The sequence below is a fragment of the Carcharhinus amblyrhynchos genome, chromosome 18 (assembly GCF_965287045.1).
Source record: "Carcharhinus amblyrhynchos chromosome 18, sCarAmb.v2.hapA, whole genome shotgun sequence".
Taxonomy (NCBI): domain Eukaryota; kingdom Metazoa; phylum Chordata; class Chondrichthyes; order Carcharhiniformes; family Carcharhinidae; genus Carcharhinus; species Carcharhinus amblyrhynchos.
In genome coordinates, this window is record NC_137341.1 from 38,324,424 (window position 1) to 38,348,459 (window position 24,036).

At 46.7% G+C, this 24,036-nt stretch overlaps 1 protein-coding gene across 1 annotated transcript in view; it reads right to left on the reverse strand.

Annotated features, from left to right (window-relative positions):
- LOC145355048 (arf-GAP with dual PH domain-containing protein 1-like) overlaps positions 1–24,036 on the reverse strand; it is a 126,534-nt gene that overhangs the window by 14,765 nt on the left and 87,733 nt on the right. Inside the window, exons 5-6 of the mRNA XM_080206843.1 lie at positions 7,877–7,989; positions 559–705 (exon numbers count right to left, since the gene is read on the reverse strand). Of these exons, the coding sequence (XP_080062969.1) occupies positions 559–705; positions 7,877–7,989 (260 nt within the window). The remainder of the gene's footprint in view (positions 1–558; positions 706–7,876; positions 7,990–24,036) is intronic.

A 24,036-nucleotide genomic window follows, 5' to 3' on the forward strand; every position in this document is an offset into this window, starting at 1 on the left:
AGCAATATTAAGGATGGCAGATTTCCTTCCCTAAAGGACATTAGTGAATCAGATGGGTGTTTGCACAGTTCGATGATAGTTGTTGTGGTCACTACTACTATATGCTATGACATTTCAAGTGCTCATCTAAATGCTTCTTAAATGTTGTGAGGGTTCCTGCCTCCACCATCCTTTCAGGCAGTGAATTCCAGATTCCCAACAGCCTCCGGGAGAAAAAGATTTTCCTCAAATGCCTCTCTAAATCACTTGCCCCTTACCTTAAATCCATGCCCCTCTACAAAAGGGAAATGGCTCTTTCTATCCACTGTACGTCTGTCCCTCTTAATTTTGTCCACCTCAATCAGGTCCCACCCTCTTTTACTCTAAGCACAAACTACCGCGGCCTCACCAGCCTCCCTCATAGCTTCATTGCTGCCAGCTGGACTGAGTGCAGAGGCCCAGAGCCATTTGCAAAAACGCCAGGACCACAGCACGAAACAATGTCCCCGCCCCACCCTCATATACACCCCCATCAACTGTTAAATGAGTCACTTTGATTTGCATCAGCCCTTAACTCACCTTTCCATCTTCGTGATAAACGAATATATTCCTTGTGCTGTTGTCTTTTAAATATGTAATTTGCAGTCCGTTAGGGTTCCCGATTTTCGTCGGTTGAAAGGTGGCGTTGATTTGTTCGAGCCGTAGAACCGCTTTCGGGTCTTTCGCCTGAAAAAAATAGAGGGAACGAAAGATGAAGTGGGGGGAGGAGAGGGGGTGCGTTGGTTGCGGGGGGAGGGGGGGGGGGGTGGAATCGGTTGCCAACTCTATCATAGAACCCCGACAGTGCAGAAGGAGGCCATTCGGCCCACCGAGTCTGTACCGAAAACAATCCCACAAAGACCCTATTTCTATAACCACCCCATATTTACCCTACTAATCCCCTTTGAGACCCAGAGACCACGGGACCCAGAGACCCTGACACAGTGACACTGAGACAGTGTGAAACAGAGACCTAGAGACCCAGTGACGCAAAGGCCCAGAGACCCAGAGACCATGAGACACTGAGACCATGAGACAATGAAAAAGTGGGACCCTGAGACCAGAGACCCTGAGACCCCGAGACACTGATACAATGAGACACAGAGACCCTGAGACCCTGAGAAAGAGTCAATTTAACATGGCCAATCCACCTAACCCACACATCTTTGGACTGTGGGAGGAAACCAGAGCACCCTGGAGGAAACATTCTCCCCACCCAGACACAGGAAAAGATGCAGACTCCACACAGAGAGTTCATAGTGCACTACTGGGACCCGCCGTGGGGGATGCAGTGGGCCAGCCAATCTTCACTGGCTTTCGGTGGGGCTGGACAATCCCAGAGGCAAGTGTTATTTGCAAAACCTGCCCAGAATATCTTTTCTCCGGGGGTTATCCTGGAATTGGCAACCCTAGAAAGAGGCACGGTGGTGCAATGGTTAGCGCTGCTGCCTCACAGCACCAGGGACCCAGGTTCAATTCCTGGCTTGGGTCACTGTCTGTACATTCTCCCTGTGTCTGCGTGGGTTTCCTCCCACAGTCCAAAGATGTACGGGTTAGGCGGATTGGCTAAGCTAAATTGCCCCTTAGTGTCCAAAGATGTGTCAGTTAGGGGGATCAGCCATGGTACATATGTGGGGTCACAGGTACATGGCAGGGGGAGGTGGGCCTGGGTAAAGATATTTTGTCAGAGAGTTGGCACAGACCCGATGGGCCAAATGGCCTCTTTCTGGACTGCAGGGATTCTAAGATTCTCTGAATGGGGCTTTTTCAGGTTTCTATTTTTAAATAATTCACAATCACAATTTCTCTTGCACCGTGTGGCCTGACAGTTGTCATCCCGACTACATCTGTTCTGCATTGACAGCACATTCAACTGTGGTTACTGTTCTCTCTGGTTAAGCAAAGTTTTGATTTTAAAATTCTCACCTTTGCTTTTAAATCCCTCCATAGCCTTAACTCATCATATCTCCGTAACAGCCACCCACCATGGCACTGTTATGCAGAGCAGGGGGGTGAACCCCCGTGACTTGGTCAATATTCGTCCCTCAATCAGCATCATAAATATCATTATCACACTACAATTTGTGGCACCTTGCTGCATGTCAGTCGGCTGATACATTTAACCGTGACATTACATAAGAACATAAGAAATAGGAGCAGGAGTAGGCCACCTAGCCCCTTGAGCCTGCCCCTCCATTCAGTAAGATCATGGCTGATCTTGTAGTGGTTCAGTTCCACTTACCTGCTTGGTCCCCATAACCCTTAATTCCCTTATTGATCAGAAATCTACCTATCTGTGACTTAAAAAACATATTCAACGAGGTAGCCTCCACCGCTTCAATGGGCAGAGAATTCCAGAGATTCATTACCCTCTGAGAGAAGTTCCTCCTCAACTCTGTTCTAAACTGACTCCCCCTTATTTTGAGGCTGTGTCCTCTAGTTCTGGTTTCCTTTCTAAGTGGAAAGAACCTCTCTGCCTCCACCCTAACCAGCCCCTTCATTATCTTATATGTCTCTATAAGATCACCCCTCAGCCTTCTAAACTCCAAAGAGTACAGGCCCAATCTACTCAATCTCTCTTCATAAGCTAACCTCCTCATCTCCGGAATCAGCCTGGTGAACCTTCTCTGTACTCCCTCCAAGGCCAATATATCCTTTTGCAAATAAGGGGACCAAAATTGCACACAGTACTCCAGTTGCGGCCTCACCAGTGCCCTGTACAATTGCAGCAAGACCTCCCTGCTTTTATATTCCATCCCCCTCGCGATAAAGGCCAACAATGAGGACACTTCAAAAGTACTCCACTGACTGGAAAGGGCTTTGGGACAGGTCATGAAATGCACCAAATATATGGGAGTTGTTCTTTTCTTCTATAAAAGATTTTCTTCCCTTCTCTCCTCTCCCACCCACCAAGTTAGGTGAAACATTGGTTGGGATTTTCTAGCCTCGCTTGGCCTGAAACTGGAAAATCCCACCTGAGATCAATGGACCTTTGTGATGGTCTGTGTCCCGCCCGCTATGATTCCTGTAGTGGGGTGGGACGGGAGAGCAGTGTGTTGGGAGAGCAGGGGGAAGTAAAGAGGCAAACCTCAAATATTCTCCTCTGGACTGTTGGCATTTATTGCAATGGAATATAAAAATATTGATATTTTACTGCAGTTGTACAGGCCATTGGTGAGTCCATATCTGGAAGACTAGATACAGTTTGGGTCTCCTGAATTGAAAAAAAAGATATAATTGCATTGGAAGCAATTCAGAGAATTTTCACTCAACTCATTCCTGGGATGAAGGGTTTAATCTGATGAAGGAAGGTTGGGCCTATCACCCAATGGAGTTTAGAAGAATGAGACGTGATCTTATTGAAACATACAAGATCCTGAGGAGATTTGATAGGGGAGAAACTGGAGGATGTGGGGAAGACTAGACCCAGAGAAACTCACAGTTTAAATAAGAAATCTCCCTTCTAAGATGTGGAGGAGAATTTATTTCTCTCAGAGGGTCTGTGAAAGTCTCTTTCCCAGAAAGCAGTGAAGACTGGGCCATTGAACTTATTCAGTGTGGAGCTGGACAGATTTTTGATAGACAAAGGGGTGAAGGATTATGGGGGAGGGGGGCAAAGTGAAGTTGAGATCACAACCAGATCAGTTATGACCTGATTGAATGGGGGAGTAGGCTCAAAGGGCCGGATGGCCTATTCTTGCTCTTCAGGTTGCTTAGCACTGCTGCCTCACTGTGCTAGGGGCCAGGTTTGATTCCCAGCTTGGGTCACTGTCTGTGCAAACTCTGCTCCTTCTCCCCGTATCTGCATGGGTTTCCTCCAGATGTTCCACTTTCCTCCCACAGTTCAAAGATATGCGGATTAAGTGGATTGGCTATGCTGAATTGCCCCTTAGTATCGGGGGGACTAGCAGGGATAAATGCATGGGGTTATGGGGATCGGGCCTGGATGGGACTGTGGTCAGTGGAGACTCGATGGGCTGAATGGCCTCCTTCTGCACTGTAGGAATCTATGATTCCATGTTCTGATATTGAGGGTTAATGCCCGCCAACTGTCAATGCTTTAAATAGCTTAACTTCTTCACATTTCAGACAAAAGCGTCAGCTTTGTCCATTAGGAGTGAAGATTGGAGATTGGTAATGCTAACTAATCAAATGCTACTTTCTTTCACTGGCCACATGTATAACTACAGGCTGCTAGATCTGCATACATGTGGATAGCTTCCAAGTCTCAGAGTCACAGGCAAGTGTATTTAGAGCTTATTTCCAAATAAAGAGCTGCTTTGGGCCATGATAGACATTACAGAAAGAACTGTTTCTATCTGTAGCTTGTGCCTCCCCTCTCTGTAATGATCCTCTAAGAAAAGTGCATTGATAATGACTTCTGCAACTGCATGCTGGCTAACTGGCCCCTCCTTAGCTCTACATCAAATATATCAAAGGGAAGCCAATACTCTGCCTGGAGATCTGGTAATAATAACACAGCCAAGCACTGGAAACAAATATTTTCTCAAAAGTATTACTTATCAAGAGCATAAGCTAACAATGTTAGCCCAGCAAAAATATACGTTCTTTCTTTTCAAACTTCTGCACCACCCCCCCCCACCCAATTTGTATGGTTCAGCTACTCAATAGACACATCGAAGAATAGATTTACCTTTGATCTGATACTTCAGTGGCCCTCGTGAGCACCCAGAGATTATATCCTGGGTTGGACAACAATGTCAATTTCTTGGTTTCTTGGACCCAGTTAGAGATGGCTTGTTATAAACAGATCCAGGCAGATGGCAACTGAGAGATCGCCCAGTCTGACTGTGGGGTCGCCCAGTCCAACCGTCTGCCTCTCTACGCGGCTACATTCACGGCCAGGTATCCCTGGAGTAGGGGCATGAGATATCCAAGGGCATCCCAAGGACTGGGGTGTATTATTGGCCCCTTTAACCACATTTTCATAGAATCATAGAATCTACAGTGCAGAAGGAGGCCATTTGGCCCATTGAGTCAGCACCGACAGCACTCCCAACCAAGCCCTATCCCTGTAACACCCACGTATTTACCCTGCTAATCTCCCAGACACTAAGGAGCAATTTATCATGGCCAATCAACCTAACCTGCACATCTTTTGGACTGTGGGAGGGAATTGGAGCACCTGGAGGGAACCCATGCAGGCACGGGGAGAATGTGCAGATTCTGCACAGGCAGTGACCCGAGCCTGGAATCGAATCCGGGTCCCTGGCGGTGAGAGGAGCAGCGCTAACCACTGTGCCGCCCACAAGTGGCACAGGCCATTGCCATCGCCACATTGCCATGGCCATTAATTCAATAGTTTACATTGCCTTTCTGCTTTGCCTTTTGTTTCGGACTGTTCCCATCTTTTTGGGTGCTGCCTTTCTTGCTTTGTCCCTGAGTTTGTTCAATTTCATTCAGTTCATTTGCCCAAAGGAAATGCCAGCAGTGACCTACTTTGTCATTCCATACTGAGTTCTTGTTTCCAGTTTAGATTGAAACAAACATTGTCTGATGACTTTCCCCTTTACGCAGAAACCAGGATGCTCAAGATAGCCCTCAGAAATCAGGGAGGGGTGGAAGAGAGAAGTCGATGTTGGGAGTTTATATAGCCTGTGTGTGTGTGTGTGACTGCAGAAGTGCAAGTTGATGTGTCAATGTGCTGTGCTGTGGAAGGGAGGATGTGGCTTTTGCCCACATTTCTACACAGTCATTTTCAATCAGTGGGTGGGATGGATCAGATTCAAGGAAGTGAGTCAGTTTAGGCAACTCTTGCATGCCTCTTAATAACTAATCATTCCACAGGATTGGCACCAACCTTATAAGAACATAAGAACATAAGAAATAGGAGCAGGAGTAGGCCATCTAGCCCTTCGAGCCTGCCCCGCCATTCAGTAAGGTCATGGCTGATCTGTCGCTGCTCAGTTCCACTTTCCCGCCCTCTCCCCATAACCCTTAATCCCCTCTCTTATCAAAAACCCATCAACCCGCGTCTTAAAAATATTTAGCGAGGCAGCCTCCACCACTTCAACGGGCAGAGAATTCCAGAGATTCACCACCCTTTGAGTGAAGAAGTTCCTCCTCAACTCCGTTCTAAACCGCCCCCCCTTTATCTTGAGGCTGTGCCCTCTAGTCCTACTGTCCTTTCTGAGCGGGAAGAGTCTCTCCACAGCAAGGGAGTTGCGTTTCCTGCCAAGTTTTTGGGGAGGATGGCACGGGGGGGAGAGAAAACAAAATGCCACAAAGTTTGACACCATCCGGGGAAAACCTAATCCAGTCTCTTCCTCCTTCAGTACCTGGCCACATTACCTGCTCTACCCCTTCCCAGTGGCACTAAATCCAAATTGCTCCCTCCCATCCTTCAGTATTCCCATAGAGATCAACGTAGTGGTTATGTTACTGGACTGGCAGCATGGTGGCACAGTGGTTAGCACTGCTGCCTCACAGCGCCAGGACCCCCGGGTTCGATTCCTGGCTTGGGTCACTGTCTGTGCAGAGGTTACATGTTCTCCCTGTGTCTGCGTGGGTTTCCCCCGGGTGCTCCAGTTTCCTCCCACAGTCCAAAGATCTGTGGGTTAGGTTGATTGGCCGTGCTAAATTTGTCTCTTAATGTTAGGAAGATTTGCAGGGTTAATACATGGGGGAATAGGGCCTGCGTAGGATTGTTGTCTGTGCAGGCTAGATGGGCTGAATTGCCTCCTTCTGCACTGAAGGGATTCTAGGATTCTATGACTGGTGATCCAGAGATGCGCGTCTTCAAATCCCTGATAATTAATTACATCTGGAATTAAAAAGACAGCATCGGCAATGGTTACCATCGATGGATTGTTGTAAAAACCCATTTGGTTCACTAATGTCCTATAGTGACGCAAATCAAGCAACTTCAGTTTAGCCTGTACATGACTTCAGATCCACTGTAATGCAGTTGACTTGTAGCTGCCTATTCAAATAGCCATGATGTGGAGATGCCGGCGTTGGACTGGGGTAAACACAGTAAGAAGTCTCACAACACCAGGTTAAAGTCCAACAGGTTTATTTGATAGTAAACGCCACAAGCTTTTGGAACAACTCACCTGACGAAAGAACAGCGTTCCGAAAGCTTGTGGTGTCTACTATCAAATAAACCTGTTGGAATTTCACCTGGTGTTGTGAGACTTCTTACTGTTTTCAAATAGCCAAAGCCCCACAGGAACAGCTACAAAGAATTGCTGTAATCCACATGGACCCCAAAACTTGAGGTGATCCCACCTTCCCCCCCAGCATTTTAAAACTCCCAAACATTAAGGGACAAATTTAGCATGGCCAATCAACCTAACCCACACATCTTAGAAGTGTGGGAGGAAATCGGAGCATCTGGAGGAAACCCATCCAGACACAGGGAGAACGTGCAAACTCCATACAGACAGTGACCCAAGCTGGGAATTGAATCCAGATCCCTGGCACTGTGAGACAACAGTGCTAACCACTGTGTGCCATCAAGCCATGAGTCCAGCAACATTAAGACTGTGCTGATCTCTATGGGAACCCCTCCCGCCAACCTTCCAGTAGAGGTGTCCATTTTCTGTGAATGAATAAAAAAAACATGCGTGTGTCTATTTAAGAGAATGAGTAGGTGTTCGGATCAGATTTTAGCCTGAGGTAGGTGCATTGCATGGGAATATTTCCCACAGATTTTGATAGTTATTGGAGGCATCCGTCACATCCAGAGGTGCTGATGCTTGTTGTAAACTCTTCCGAATACTTATTTTTAAAACTTGCAAACCGTAACTCAAATTTGAGAATTTGATGCAGGCTTGCCATGTAAAGGTGAGTGGGGCAGGGGTATTCAGCAGAGGTGACGAGGTTGCCTACTTACATCATGTTTGTTGAAATATTTCAGCACACCTTCCCGCTCTGATAGTATGAACTTCCTGCTTAAGAACTGGCCATTGTCACGACCTCGTTTCCACAGAAAACCTTCTCTGTAACCTGGGATGAGACACAACAGGAGACTGAATCAGAGCCACCAAGACAACAACTCTGCTCACAGTTGAAAACCAAATTATTCCAGAGAAATTACATAATCTCCTTTGTGAGACCCATTACCACATGGAGGAGAATATCATGGACATAATATCATGGATGTTTAAGGCAAAACTAGGGAAGTGCGAGGCAGAAAGGAATAGAAGGATATGTTGACAGTGTGAAGTGAAATTAAGGCAAGAGTAAGTTCATGTAAAGCATTAAAGTTTTATTTATTAGTGTCACAAGTAGGCCTACAATAACACTGCAATGAAATTACTGTGAAAATCCCCTAGTCGCCACACTCCGGCACCTGTTCAGGTACACTGAGGGAGAATTCAGCGTGGCCAATGCACCTAACCAGCATGTCTTTTGGACTGTGGGAGGAAACCAGAGCACCCAGAGGAAACCCATGCAGACACGGGAGGAACATGCAAACTCCGCACAGACAGTGACCCAAGCCGGGAATCGAACCCACATTTAACAATGCACGTGTTGTTGAGTTTGAGTGTGCAACATTGGAGGGAACTTAATACAGCTATTAGCTCTGGATCCTACAGTCAACTTCAAGTACCATTATTCCAGTGTCATGTGCTGTTCTAATGATAGAAAGATCCCGATCACTCATAAGGGATTGGTAAACGCATTGGGGGGTTCATGTATTTAAATTAGACACATGAGAATATATATCCATGAATAGCAAGCTTGACATGAGCAGCAGAGCACAGTGGGTCAGTTATTAAATGTGGGAAGGAAAATGGAAAATAAAATCTCTTCAACTCAATTGCACAGAATTTTGAAGAACAGAAATAGGCCATGCTGGTGTTTAAAGGGTGGTAGAATGGTTAGCACTGCTGCCTCACAGCACCAGTGACCTGGGCTTGATTCCTAGCCTTGGGTGACTGTTTGTATCTTTATGGGTTTCCTCCCACAGTCCAAAGATGTGAAGCATAGGTGGATTGGCCATGCTTATTTGTCCCTCTGTGTCCAGAAGATGCATAGGCTGGGTAGATGTGCAGCAGTTACGGGAAAGTGTGGAAGGGTGGGGTTTCGGTAAGAGTTGGTGCAGACTCGATGGGCCAAATGACCTCCTTCTGCACTGTAAGGATTCTATGGAGCTAAGTGCCAAGTGCTTTGCTCACAGACCAAAGTAAAATTGAGTGACATGACACACTTCCCTTTTAGTGATGTCATGCTGCTACCCCTTAAAGACATATCGCAACAAGTTACAAACATGGTTGGACCACATCACTACTTATGGATTTAACAGCAGGAAATAGGTTGGGATAAGGTAAAGCCCAGCCCATTCTACATTTCTGGACAGAAGTCCCAACATTCCAACTGTTGATGCCCCACCTGGCCAGACAGACTTTTAAACGTCTCATTTGAATCTTCCTGTGCCTTCTTTATGACTTATTCTGCGCTGGCGGAATTTAGCAGGAAGCTGCAGTTGTGTGTGCATGGGTTCATGGTACAGATCACTCAGTACAAATAACATCAAACCTTGGGCACGACCCAAGGTTTTTTAAAACCAGCAAGTTGAATGACCAGCTATGTGATCTTGATGGAGGTTGAACTCTTACGAATTACACTTTGGTGAAGTTCTGATTCATAGAGGTTTACAACATAGAAACAGACCCTTTGGCCCAATTTGTTTATGATGGCCTTTTTTTAACCACTAAGTTAGTCCCAATTGCTTGTGTTTGGCCTATATCCCTCTATACCCATCTTACCCACGTAACTGTCTTTTACAACCTCCGGCAGCTTGTTCCAGACACTCACCATCCTCTGTGTGAAAAATTTGCCTTTCTGGAGCCTTTTGTAGCTCTTCTCTCTCACCTAAACCTATGTCCTCTAGTTTTAGACTCCCCTACCTTTGGGTGAAGTTGTTGACTATCTCCCTTATCTAGGCCCCTTATTATTTTGCAGACCTCTACAAGATCACCCTAAGCCCAAGACGCCCCAGGGAAAAAAGTCCCAGTCTATCCAGCCTCTCCTTATAACTCAAACTTTCTAGGCCTGGTAGCATCCCAATCAATCTTTTCTCACTCTTTCTAGTGTAATAATATCCATACTATAAGGTGACCAGAATTGTTCACAGTATTCCAAGGGTGGCTTTACCAATGTCTTGTACAACTTCAACAACACATTTACTCCTGTGTTCAATGTTCCAACCAATGAAACCAAGCATACCGAATGCCTTTTTCACCGCCTTGTCCACCTGTGACTCCACTTTCAAGGAGTTATGAACCTGCATCCCTAGATCTCTTTGTTCTGTAACTCTCCCTAACGCCCTAGTATTAACATGAAATAATTTTCAGCACAACATAATTTAAAGAGGGGGAGGAGGGCGTGAATTGGAATACAGCAGAGACCACATTTCAAAAACTGTTTATTCAAGTTTTAAGCACTTCCGGATGTCCCAGTGTTGTGAAATGCCCTATATAAATAAAGTTATTTCTTTATCTAGTGATACATGTCATCTGGTCATCAGCTCAGTAAATAATTAGGATTAACTCATATCCTGTCCTGTTCGCTGACCAGCCTGCAACACCTCAAAGTTTATAATTCCTGTTCTGCCTTATAAACCCATCCATGACTTCATTCCCACTCTCCAATCTTGTTGAGATACACGATCTTCCGAGGTTTCTGCACTCATCCCATTCTGGTCTTCCGTGCATTTCCCGCGGCTCACAACCGGTAACCATGTCTTCAGCGATCGGAAATTCCCTCTTTAAACCACTCCTCCTCCTAAGCTCGCTTTCCACTTCAAAGTTTATTTATTAGTGTCACAAGTAGGTTTACATTAACGCTGCAATGAATTTACTGTGAAAATTCCCCAGTCGCCACACTCTGGCACCTGTTTGGGTACACTGAGGGAGAATTTAACATTACCAATACACTGAACCGGCACGTCTTTCGGACTATGGGAGGAAACAGGAGTGCCCGGAGGAAACCCAAGCAGATACGGGGAGAATGTGCAGAGTCCGCACAGACAGTGACCCAAGCTGGGAATCGAACCCGAGTCCCTGGTGCTGTGAGGCAGCAGTGCTAACCACCATGCGCCCCTCCTGAAAACACCAGGCTGTGGGCGGGATTTTATGGCTGTGCTCGCCCTAAGATTGGAAAATCCCGCCGAGGTCAATGGACCTTTGCATGGTCTGTACCCCGCCCGCTATGATTCTCACGACAGGTGGGATGGGAAAATTGTGCTGTGTGTGTCTGCGAGTTTAAGTGACTCGGAGTCTGGTAACACTGCTGCAGAGCGTCCAGGGATCTTTTACTGTGTTAAATGGAAATTGCTGCTGAGATGTACTTCCTCTGGTCAAATGGCCTGTCAACAATTACTGTCTAGACACTAGACGCTGCCCCCTGGGATGAGCTGGTGGAGTGTGCAACTGCACTGCAGCATGACTCACACCCTGCAGGAGTGGGGGAAGAAGGTGATAAAGCAGTGGGAATAATGATACAGCCCTTTTCTCATCTCCCAAAGTGAATCTTGAAGCACTCAATGCGCGTTGAGTTTGTGAAGGTTTCCAGTTATCCTTTGCGCTGTCAACACATATTTAGAAAGAAATTAGACTGCAGTAATTCAGACACTGAACCACATTACGACAGAGGCTCCAATTTATTTCTGACACTGGCAGACGGGGGTTCGAAACCTAACACCACATCTGTTCATACTGAAAATATCAATCCCTCATGTTAGGCAGTCTGTCCCTCTGTCCGTCCCCAATTCCCAGTGGTTTGGAAAGCTCAAAATCGGGTTCTTTATCTGTGCTCGCCCAGCCCACTGCTTCCCAGATCGAGTTTCTCGGCAAGTTGTACCTCACCCGGCCTTTCCAAAGGTCATTTTGATTCACTCCCTGTTCCCTGTCTGAAGGTTCTGCCTCCGGCTTGGGAGCTGGGATTTCCTGTCCAGGATCAGATCCGCGCCGGTCCGGGAGAACATTGGTTAAGTCTGGGTAGTAAATGTTGCATGCTGTTTAACCATCTGTACATCACAGAACCAGAGACCCTACAGTGCAGAGGGAGGCCATTCGGCCCATTGGGCCTGCATCAACACCAATCCCAATCAAGCCCTATCCCAACTAATCCCTTGACACTAAGGGGCAATTTAGCATTGCCAATGAAGCTAACATACTGTAGGTAGGTCACTGGGATAATCATTAGGAACTCAGGCTGACTCCTTCCTCTCCTATAAAGCAAGGCTGGTGATATAGTTTATACCAGGCCCCTCCTGTCTTCCTGATGAATGCTCTAATTCTGCCAACATCTGGCTTATTATAGATACAACAGCTGTCATTAACCTTCCAAGCCATCTCATTATAACTTGCTTGTAAACATCTCCACCTCTGTCTTCCTTTGAAACACTCCTTCAAACTTACCCCTTGGTCAGACATCCCAATATCTCCTTCTATTGCCTGGTGTTCGACTTTGCTTGATAATCGCTCCTGTAAAGTGCACTGGGTCCAACATAAGTAGAAACATGTGCTGTTCTAACCATAGAATTCAGTCACTGGCAAACCACTGCTCGCATTATTTTACTGTTTTATTGGACATACTGGAGTTTAACTGGTAATCACTTCTGGTGATCATTCCTGAGTGACCTAAGCCACTAGCATTGACATGCAGAGGGATCTGGGCGTACGGGTCCATAGATCCCTGAAAGTGGCAACACAAGTGGATAAGGTGACCAGGAAGTCATACAGCATGCTTGCCTTCACTGGCCAGAGCACTGAGTCTAAAAGTTAGCAAGTTATGTTACAGCTGTATAAAACTTTTTAGATAGGCCACACTTGGAATACTGCACGCAGTTCTGGTCACTGCACCGTCAGAAGGATGTGGATGCTTTGGTGAAGGTGCAAAGAAGGTTTACCAGGAAGTTGCCTGGACTGGAGGGTTTTAGGTATGAAGAGAGGTTGGATAAACTCGGATTGTTTGCACTGGGAAGGTGGAGGTCTAGAATATTATGAAAGGCATTGATAGGATGGGTAATCGGAAGCTTTTTCCCAGGGTGGAAGGGTCGACAACAAACAGGCACAGATTTAAGGTGAGAGGGACTAAGTTTGGGGGAGACATGGGGGGAAATCTTTGCGTAAAGCTTTGAATTGTAAGGCTATACTTCAGCAAACGTTTAATGTTCTAGTCAGCCATAGCTTACTGTTATTTAACTGAACGTATCCCTACTTTTCTGCTGGTGTGGAGATTTTGGAAAAACTGACTCCACTCGATGTAACTTGATGACTTCCCCTCCCGCCCAAGTGCAGCTGTTGGATATTTCTGGGATCTTACAGTCTCCGTTCCGGGCCCAAACTCCTGTGGCCAGCAGAGCTCTGCCCCTCTCCGGGGTTGTCCGCCAGCATTCCGAGATGTAAAAACTTGTCCTGTGCATCAAGTGAGTTCACCCCTGAATGGTAAGCAATGGGGCTGCTTTGTAGTTGGATGCTTGGTATGCTAGTAGAGGCAATGTAATTCCGTGGTAACGAACCCACCGTGCCATCTGAAATAGTGACACGTGCTTCATTAAACTGTGATTGCTGTGCCGGTGAAAACAACTACTTGCATTTATACGGCATCTAGGGCAATAAAACATCCCACGGACTGAACATCTATCTTCACAGTATTTAGACCTGGCTGTGACGCAACCGGGTAAACAAGGTTTAGAGCCCATTTTCCCAGATAATTGCTCTCCATGCCTCAGCACAAGTTACTGTTGTTCCTCGCTGCCAGTTCAGTTACCCTTTCAGAGGGTAGTTAAACTTTGAAATTCTCATCCCAATGAGCAGTGGAGGCCGGTCACCGAAAATATTCAAGGCTGAGTTTAGAGAGATTTCTGATCGACAAGTGGAGTGAAGGGTTGTGGTGTAGGCAGAAATGTGGAGATCAGACCTCAATCAAATCAACTGTGATGCTGTTGAATGGTGGAAAGCAGGCTAGAGGGGCCGAATGGCCCACTTGTGCTCCTCGGTTCACTTGCACAAGTCTGGATGGCACAAAGGCACATTCAATAGTCCTGCACTTCATCTAGTGTTCAGGGACTTCTCTTTTAACCTTATTTTAATTGAAATGTTCCTGAAAGTCATCAAGGAGTCATTTTTATGATAAAAGATGGTTAATTAAAATATCCCTGCACATTTGTCTCATTAAAGTCCTGAATAATTCATGAAATCTAACCCATTCATTCATTAAGGCTAATCAAAAGCACATTGCAAGGCCCAGCCACTGGTTCAGTAATGAATAGGGGTTATAATGAGATACTGGAATCCACTACGTACAGATTGCCAGCACAAGTACTGGGAATAGTGCCATGGGATACTTTATGTCCACCTGAGAACGCAGGTGGGACTTCCGTTTCACATCCCATCTGAGAGCCTGGGCCTCTGATGGTTGTAACACCCTTCCTGGTCCTGGCACTGCGTGTATCGGCTTTATGAGTTCAGGGTTTTGTGTTGCTCTTAAAGGGACAGTCACCACCACTTTAAACCTATAGCCCTTTGACTCAGAGACTAAAATGACTAACACTGAGACACTGCTGATGGCTTGACAGCGGCACACTTAGAACAAGATGCCCTGTGCGTCCATTTAAGTGCTACAAACAAGGAGGAATAAGTGTTGCAACATACAAGAATTAGACCTTCAAAACAGGCGCACTTAACCAATATCCTCCCGGACCTGCGGGGATCTGATTCTGGACAGGAAATCCCAGGTCCCAGGTGCGGAGGTGCTAAAACAATTGGAAAGCCCCCTAAAACAGGGGCAGTGTTCAATGATCCACGCTTAACCTTTGCCCCACTCAAAGTAACGCAGACAACACAAAATCTTTGTGCTCAGTTGAATGTTGGTGGCTCCTAGCCCAGCTGCTGAGTGGCTGCATGCCCAAGCTCGTGTGAGGTTGGCACCATTTAACGGCCACCCCTGAAGCTGTTCAAGGGGAGGCTGGAGTAGGTGCTGGAGTCTATTGTAGTAATGCGTGACATTATCAAACCCGCGCTCTTCTGTGGTAACGAACCCACCGTGCCATCTGAAATAGTGACACGTGCTTCATTAAACTGTGATTGCTGTGCCAGTGTAAACAGCAACTACTTGCATTTATATGGCATCTAGGGCAGTAAAACATCCCACGCAGACTGAACGTCCATCTTCACAGTGTTTAGACCTGGCTGTGACGCAATGGGGTGAAAAAGGTTTAGGGCCTATTTTCCCAGAAAATTGGTCTCCGTGCCTCAGCACAAGTTACCTGTTGTTCCTCCGCTGCCAGTTCAGCTAACAAAGACAGCAGCCTCAGAATACGTCGAAGGAGGGTGTACTTGGTGCGAGAACATGAGGCGAGAATGGCAGACAGGGTGGATAGTGAGGGTGACAGAGTGGGGAAGAAGAGCTCCTGCTCCTGCCTACACCTCCCCCCACCCACCCCCTTCTCCAGGTCCCACCCATGCACCACAGAAAGCATCCTTTGCAATCTCTCCTGCTCTGACCAAGACCGTAAGAAACTACACAAGATTGTGAACGTAGCCCAATCCATCACGCAAATCAACCTCCCATCCATTGACTCTGACTACACTTCCTGTTGCCTTGGCAAAGCAGCCAGCATAATTAAGGACCCCATGCACCCTGGACATTCCATCGGTAAAAGATACAAAAGTCTGAGGTCACGTACCAACCCACTCAAGAACAGCTTCTTCCAGGCTGCCATCAGACTTTTGAATGAACCTACCAAGCTGATCTTTCTCTACACCCTAGCTATGACTGTAACACTACATTCTGAACTCTCTCCTGCTGGTATATTGGGCAAATGGAGTTTAATCCTGATAAATGTGAGGTGATGCATTTTGGCTGGAATAATGTAGGGGGGAGTTATATGGTAAAGGGTATGCCTATAAAGAGTATAGAAACGCAGCAGGACCTGGGGGTGCAAGTGCACAAGTCTTTGAAGGTGGCAGTACAAGTGGAGAAGGTTGTGAAGAAAGCCTATGGTATGTTAGCCTTTATAGGAAGGGGTATAGAATATAAGAGCTGGAGTCTAATGTTGCAGTTGTACAGAACGTTGGTTAGGCCGCATTTGGAGTACTGCATCCAATTCTGGTTGCCTTACTACCGGAAGGACGTGGAGACTCTGGAGAGAGTGCAGAGGAGGTTTGCCAGGATGTTGCCTGGTATGGAAGGACTGGGTTATGAGGAAAGATTGAGCAAATTGGGGCTGTTTTCCCTTGAAAGACAGCTACTGAGGGGGGATCTAATAGAGGTATATAAGATTATGAAGGGTATAGATAGAGTAAACAGAGGTAAGCTATTTCCTATGTTAGAGACACACAGTACGAGGGGCCACAGGCTTAGGGTGAGGGGGGAGAGGTACAATACAGATATTAGAGGGAGGTTTTTCACACAGAGGGTAGTGGGGGTATGGAATGCTCTGCCAAGTGAGGTGGTGGAGGCAGGCATGCTGGAGTTGTTTAAGAGTTACTTAGACAGGCACATGAGTGGGTTGGAGATGGGAGGATATAGGAGATTGTTTTAAATAAGGCTCATTAGCACTGGGACGTCCCTGGTGATGTAAAAGGGTGTGGAATGATACTAATGTTTTTCTCTTTTAATTCACAGGTTTTAAGTTGGTCCGCCTTGTTGTCCAACGAGGGGCATACACGCGACGGGTCGTACTAGGGCTGCTCTTGGATGTTTGAGAATAGCCTAGTGCTTCATGTTGTTAGTGTGTGCTTAAACTGGACCAGATGCTGGGCAACACGACAGCTCGGTGACTATCACTGTTTGCTGTGCAGACACATGGATTTGGGCCAGTGTCTGTGGGAGTTTGCGCATTCTCCCCGTGCTTGCGTGGGTTTTCTCCGGGTGCTCCGGTTTCCTCCCACACCCCAAAGATGTGCTATTAGGCTGATTGGAAGTAATAAAGTGTCCCTAAATTAGTTTCCCTCAATGTGAAATGCCATAAGCATAGATAAGGGTCATGGGTGGAGGGGGGACTGGTAATGTTAAAATGGCGGCGCGGGCTCATTGGGCCGAAGGGCCTGTTTCCCGGGCTGTTTTTGTTCTTTCCTTCTCTATGAACGGTATGCTTTGTCTGTACAGTGCACAAGAAACATACTTTTCATTGTATGTTAATACATAATAAATCAAATCAAAAAAAATGAGGGAGACAGAGTGGGAAGGAAGCACCCCTGTACACATACCCCCTCCCCCCTCCTCCTCCCCGTCCCCCAGGGTCCTCCCGTGTTCTGGCGATTGTTAGGTTGGCAGCGGCAATTGTTAGTAATCCCAGGCTGAGTAGACTGCGGTTTCTGCACAGTCCGATACAAATCCGTTTCTTCTAGAGGGTGGGTAGCCTCACTTCTATAAATAAGGGGCATCACATTCACTGCCCAGAAAGCTGCAAAGCCAACGTGTCAGCACCCGCAAAACAGGTGCGGATGGGACGCTGGGAGGATCTGCTTCAAAATTATTCATTTTTGTCCCCCCTTTTTAATGTATGGAAAAGAGGTTAGAACGAGGACACATTTCTACTCCACATTGTTCGAGTGTGGGTGCCAGCTTCTGCCAAGTTTAAGTGGAACCTATTCAGCAACAATAATGGCTTTGGTCTGATATTTGTTTCTACATTTGGTTGCAGACTGGTATGTATCCGATCGAAACACAGAATGCGAAAAAGTCAATCCACGTCACACTCACTCTCACTCTCCCCATCCAAGCACAACACCCAAGAGACCATTCCTTCATGGATCGGTTCAAAAGGCATTAAAATAAATATTACATTCTCCATTGATTTGGCTCTGTGAAAGATCTTGAATGAAGACTCTCGGATCCCTTCCAGAAACAGAGGAAAAAAAGACCGATAAATCTTGCTCTTCCCAAGATCTCACAATCCTTTCCCATGAAACAGAGAGGTGCTGGAAATTAGACCTCACATCAAAATCAAATGAACATATTGAAGAAGCACCACAAGTATTGTTTAAATGCTTCAGAATAGATCAAGGATCAAACACAGGAATCATAAAAGCACAAGAACAAGAAAGGAGGACATTCACTATTTTACTTTTGCGCTTGCTCTTTGAAGAAATCCAATCTGATTTTCCAGGCTTGCATTCCCCTCCTCTAATACTTCACCAATGGTCTCTGCCTCGATCGCTCCCCATAACAGAGCATTACCTGATCAAATAACCAGCTGCCCCAAAAATGACTCCTAATTTCCTGTTGCCATAGAATCATAAAATGAAAAAGCACTGAAAAGAAGGCCATTTGGCCCATTGTGCCTGTGTTAATTTGTGGGAGCCAGCCAATTAATCCCACCCCCCCTGTTCTTCCCATAATCCTGCAAATTATTTTTTTCTGGAGTATTTATCCAATTCACTTCAGTGTTACGATCAAATCTGCTTCAGCCGGGGCGTCCCGGGCTGCGGCGGCCGGAGACGGGGCGTCCCAGGACGTGGAATTTTAATTCAATAAAGTCTGGAATTGAAAGGTGACCATAAAACTGTCAGCAATTGTCATTAATAAAAACCCATCTGGTTCACTTTAGGGAAGGAAATCTGCCATCCCTACCTGGTCTGGCCTACTTCTGTCACCAGACCCACAGTAATTAACATTTCGTAGAATCATAGATCCCTACAGTGCAGAAGAGGCCATTCAGCCCATCGAGTCAGCACCGACTCCCTGGCAGAGTATCCTATCCAGCTTCTCTCCCTATCTCTACCCCCGTAACCCCACATGTTTACTGTGGCTAATCGATCCAACCGACACATCTTGGGATACTATGGGTCAATTCAGCATGGCCAATTCACCTGCACATCTTTGGACTGTGGGAGAAAACCGGAGGAAACACATGCAGGCAGGGGGCGAACGTGCAGACTCCACACAGACAGCGGCTCAAAGGTGGAACTGAACCTGAGTCCCTGGCACTGTGAGGTAGCAGTTTTTTAAAAATTCATTCATGGGACATGGGTGTCGCTGGCTGTCCAACATTTACTGCCCAAAGGCTGTTGAGAGTCAACCACATTGATGTGACTCTGGAGTCACATGTAGGCCAGACGGGGTAAGGATGGCAAATTCTCTTCCCTGAAGGACATTAGTGAACCAGAAGGGATTTTTTCCAACAATTGACAGTGGTTTCATGGTCATCTTAATTCTTAGTTCCAGATTTTTTTTTTATTGACTTCAAATACCACCGTCTACCATGGCAGGGTTCGAACCCTGGTCCCCAGAACATTAGCTGGGCTTCCGGATTAATAGTCTAGCCACAATACCACTAGGCCATCGCCTCATCACTGTGCCACCCGTGCTGCCCAAAACCACCCTAGCAGGCCACTCAGGGGCAATTAGGAATGGGCAATAAATACCAGTGATATCCACATACCATTAAAGAATTTTAAAACAAGTTCTTCCTCCTTTATGGCTATTAAATATTGGCTGTACTCACCAGCCCTTTCACTCACTGGAAATATTCTAGCTGCCTTGTACATTTCTGACCCTTTTGCTGCTGATGTTTATGTTTGCACCAAAGTGAGGTGGCAAAGATGGCAACAGGAAGTAAATCATGACAAACAGGAAGTGGACGCTGCATCACATCGCAGATTTATTGCAAAGCACCTCACTGGCTCTTTTTTTTTGTCACTTGCTGACTCACGACCCTGACTTCCACTTTCTCAAGAACTGGAGGTTACAGAGAAGGAAGTAACGACTAACGGAAAAGAACCAAATACTACTCAAACGACGATTCTGACAATTAGGATATTGAGCACACTTCCCCCCCACTCCGTTATGGTCTTCGAGCCAATGGGTTCAGGGTCAGACTCCATCCCATTGTGGGAGGAAGTCCCACCTATGAAAGCTGCCGGCTAACCAAATATCCAGCAACACTTCAGTCCCAACAGCACTACTGGAAGCGGTGGCCGGTCCCAAAAGAAAAGAGGAACTGTGGAGCCAGATGGAATCATGTAGAATCCACGGCATGGAGACAGGCCCCTCAGCCCAAACTGGTCAATGCCAACCAAAAAAGCCATCTAAACTAAGCCCATTTGCCTGCAATAGAATCATAGAAGGGGAGGGTGGCTGGGAGTGGTGGGAGGCAGGATGTCTGGCGCCAGTTTGCGGGTCCCCTTGAAAGGGGTTGCATTTGGGAGGTCAAAGGGAGTTTTTCTGTGAGGAAACATTAGGCACAAGGCGTCCAAACCCGAGGCATCTCCCCCTCAGCTTGAGAAAAGGATACAAGGTCTCACCTAACAGCCTTGCCACATGGTCTGTACACACCCCACCGCCTGAAGGTAAAATACCAGCGGTGGTGTGATAAGGCCAAGTATCCTTTAACTAGCCACTTAAAGGCCTCAATTGACCCACAGGCAAGCAGACAGCGGCACAGGCTATGGGGAGAAGGCAGGAGAATGGGAATGAGATTCAAATCAGCCATGATTGAATGGCGGAATAAACTCGATGGGCTGAATGGCCTAATTCCACTCATGTATCTTATGGTCTTATGGTGGCACAATGGTTAGCACTGCTGCCTCACAGTACTAGGTTACCAGGTTCAATTCTGGCCTCAAGTCACTGTCTGTGCAGAGTTTGCACATTCTCCCCATGTCTGCATGGGTTTCCTCCCACAGTCCAAAGACGTGCAGGTTAAGTTGACTGGTCATACAAAATTGCCCCTTCGTGCCCCACAATGTGTAGGTTAGGAGAATTGGCAGTGTAAATACTCGGGGTTACAGGGATAGGGTCTAGGTAAGATGCTCTGTCAGAGAGTTGGTGCAGACTTGATGGGCTGAATGGCCTTTTTCTGCACTCTAGAGATTTTACAATTCTATCTCCCCCAACGCTAGAAAAATCCCAGCGGTGGATAGGTGGAGAGGTTCAGAAATGGATATTCCAGAATTCAGCACACTGGCAGCTGAAGGAATATCACCAACAGAGTTAATGATGTACAGGGGGCAAGAATTGGAAAAGTATAGTTCAGAGGTTGGAAATACTGGAGGAGGTTACCGAGGCAGAGAGAGTTTGTAGAGGCTGGAGGAGGTTACTGAGGCAGGAAGGGTTTATAGGGGCTGGAGGAGGTTACAGAGGTAGGGAGGGTTTGCAGGGGGCTGGAGGAGCTTATTGAGGGAGGGAGGGTTTGTAGGGGCTGGAGGAGGTTACTGAAACGAGGAGGTTTGTAGGGGCTGCAGGAGGTTACTGAGAGAGGGAGGGTTTGTAAGGGATGGAGGAGATTACAGAGGTAGGGAGGTTTGTAGGGGCTGGAGGAGGTTACTGAGGGGGAGTATGTAGAAGCTGGAGGAGGTTATCTCCTCCTACTTGGAGAGGTAGGGAGGGTTTGTGGGGCTAGAGGAGGTTACAGAGGCAGGGAGGGTTTGTAGGGGCTGGAGGAGGTTACAGTGGGAGTTTGTAGGAGCTGGACGAGGTTACAGAGGTAGGGAGGGTTTATAGGGGGTTGGAGGAGGTGGGGAGGGTTTGTAGGGGGCTGGAGGTGTTTACAGAGGCAGGGAGGGTTTGTAGGGGGCTGGAGAAGTTTACAGAGGCAGGGAGGGTTTGGAGGGGGCTGGAGAAGTTTACAGAGGCAGGGAGGGTTTGGAGGGGGCTGGAGGTGTTTACAGAGGCAGGGAGGGTTTGGAGGGGGCTGGAGAAGTTTACAAAGGCAGGGAGGGTTTGGAGGGGGCTGGAGGTGTTTACAGAGGCAGGGAGGGTTTGGAGGGGGCTGGAGGTGTTTACAGAGGCAGGGAGGGTTTGGAGGGGGCTGGAGGTGTTTACAGAGGCAGGGAGGGTTTGGAGGGGGCTGGAGGTGTTTACAGAGGCAGGGAGGGTTTGGAGGGGGCTGGAGGTGTTTACAGAGGCAGGGAAGGTTTGGAGGGGGCTGGAGAAGTTTACAAAGGCAGGGGATACTTGCACATTTTGACCTTGAGATAAAGATCCACGTTCTGTTTTCACTTGGTATCATTTCATGTTCTTATAAAGCAGAATAACCGCTGACTCATCCTGAGCAGCACACACAGAGAATTCCACTGTGCATTCTTTAATGAGTTGTCAAATTGATAGTTACATATTATTGCACCCTCAGAATGTGGAAGTGCATACAGGGAGATAGGCTGATGCACACTGCAAATGTTGGAACGGATTGGAAATCTGCAGTTACAGGAGCAGAGATATCTGCCATGGAAATATGTCAGGACAGGATGGGGCTGAGGAGGACTAACAATAGTGGGTAATAGGGAGACTGCGCATAATGATAAAGTCACTAGCCTTGTAATCCAGCAGCCCAGACTAATGCATTGGACCAGAGTTCAAATCTTATTTTCGCCGATCCTTTGCAGTCGCTGGGTCAAAATCCTGGAATTCCCTCCCCAACGGGTCAACCCACTGAATATGGACTGCAGTGATTCAAGAAGGCAGCTCACCACAACCTTCTCAAGGGCAACTAGGGATGGGCAATAAATGTTGGCCAGTCAGCAACACCCATGTCCCATGAATGAATAATAAAAAAACTACATGGCTAGCTAACGCTAGTCTCAGTAATGGTGACCATAACAACTGGCAGCGATTTATGTCGATATCCACCTAGTTCTAATATTCTTTTGGGAACCTTCCGTCCTCACCTGGTCTGACCTACATGTGACTCCAGACCCACAGCAATGAAATTTGACTTTTAAATGCCCTGTGAAATGGCCAAGCTGCTCAGTTCATGGGCAATTCAGGAAGGGCAATAAATGCTGGCCTAACCAGTGATGCCCACATCCTTAATAGAATAAAGGAACAAAACAGCAGGTGGTGAGTGCAGTGAGTGAAGAGGAAGAGTTCTAACCTTTGGGTAGCAGTCCCACTACACGTGTCGAGATCTATGCAACTATCTCCCTTAAACAGGGCAGTTAAAGACATCACAGGGAGGGTTCTGCCTGGCTACAATCTGAATTACTAACTTGTAAGCCCATCCTCAAAAAGGATTGCTCCCAGGTACAGTTCTACAGACACGACAACGTTGGAACACCTCAGCAGGTCCAGCAGCATCCGTGGAGAGAGAAACAGAGCTGATGTTTGGGTGACGCTTCATCTGAGCTATAGAGAAGTGGAAACGGGATGAGATTTATATTAAAAAGCAGAATACTGCAGATGTTGGAATCTGAAACAAAAACAGAAAATGCTGGAAAATCTCAGCAGGTCTGATGGCATTTGCGGACAGAGAATTGAGCCAATGTTTCGAATCTGGATGACCCTTTGTCAGAGCTAGATTTATATTGTTGTGTGGGGTGAGGGGTGGTGGAGCAGCAGGGGCCGAATAGATGGCAGTAATAGGTGGAGGCTAGAGAGAGATTGACAAAGACGCCATGGACAAAGGGAATGTAAATGCTGATGGTCATGACTAAGAAGCACATTGAGAGATCAGAATGTGTTAATGGCAGAACAAAGATAAGTAATGTGTCAAAGGCCAACCTGGAAGAGGTAACAGATTGGGGTGGGGTGGGGTGGGGGAGGAGAAACAGCGGCAAGGGAAAAAAAGATGGAAAGCGGAATTTAAATGCAAAGGATGGAAAAAATTATCAATGGAAGAAAGGAAAATAGATTGATAGAAATGAAAAAAAAAGTGGGGTGAAACCAAAAGGGAAATTGCTGGAAAATCTCAGTAGGTCTGGCAGCATCTGTAAGGAGAGAAAAGAGCTGACGTTTCGAGTCCAGATGACCCTTTGTCAAAGCTAAAAGGCACAGAAAGTGGGAGATCCCTTTATTAAAAATGAGGTGAAGATGGAGGAAAGAGTTCACAGTCAGAATTTGTTAAATTCAAGGTTAATTCCGGAAGGTTGTAATCAGAAGATGGCAGTTCTACATAGACTGGGTGTGAAAGTTTTGGATGCAGTGCTAGGACATGGAAGGGAGGGTGGGATCTAAAAAACAGAGCATTTGCCTCACAAGTCTGTTTCAACTATCCAGTTTAACACAGGGTATTTTAATAGGAACCACATTGTTATCATTCTTGGTAAGGACCAGATAACATCCAACTAAACATCATGCATTACAACACATAAGCATGTG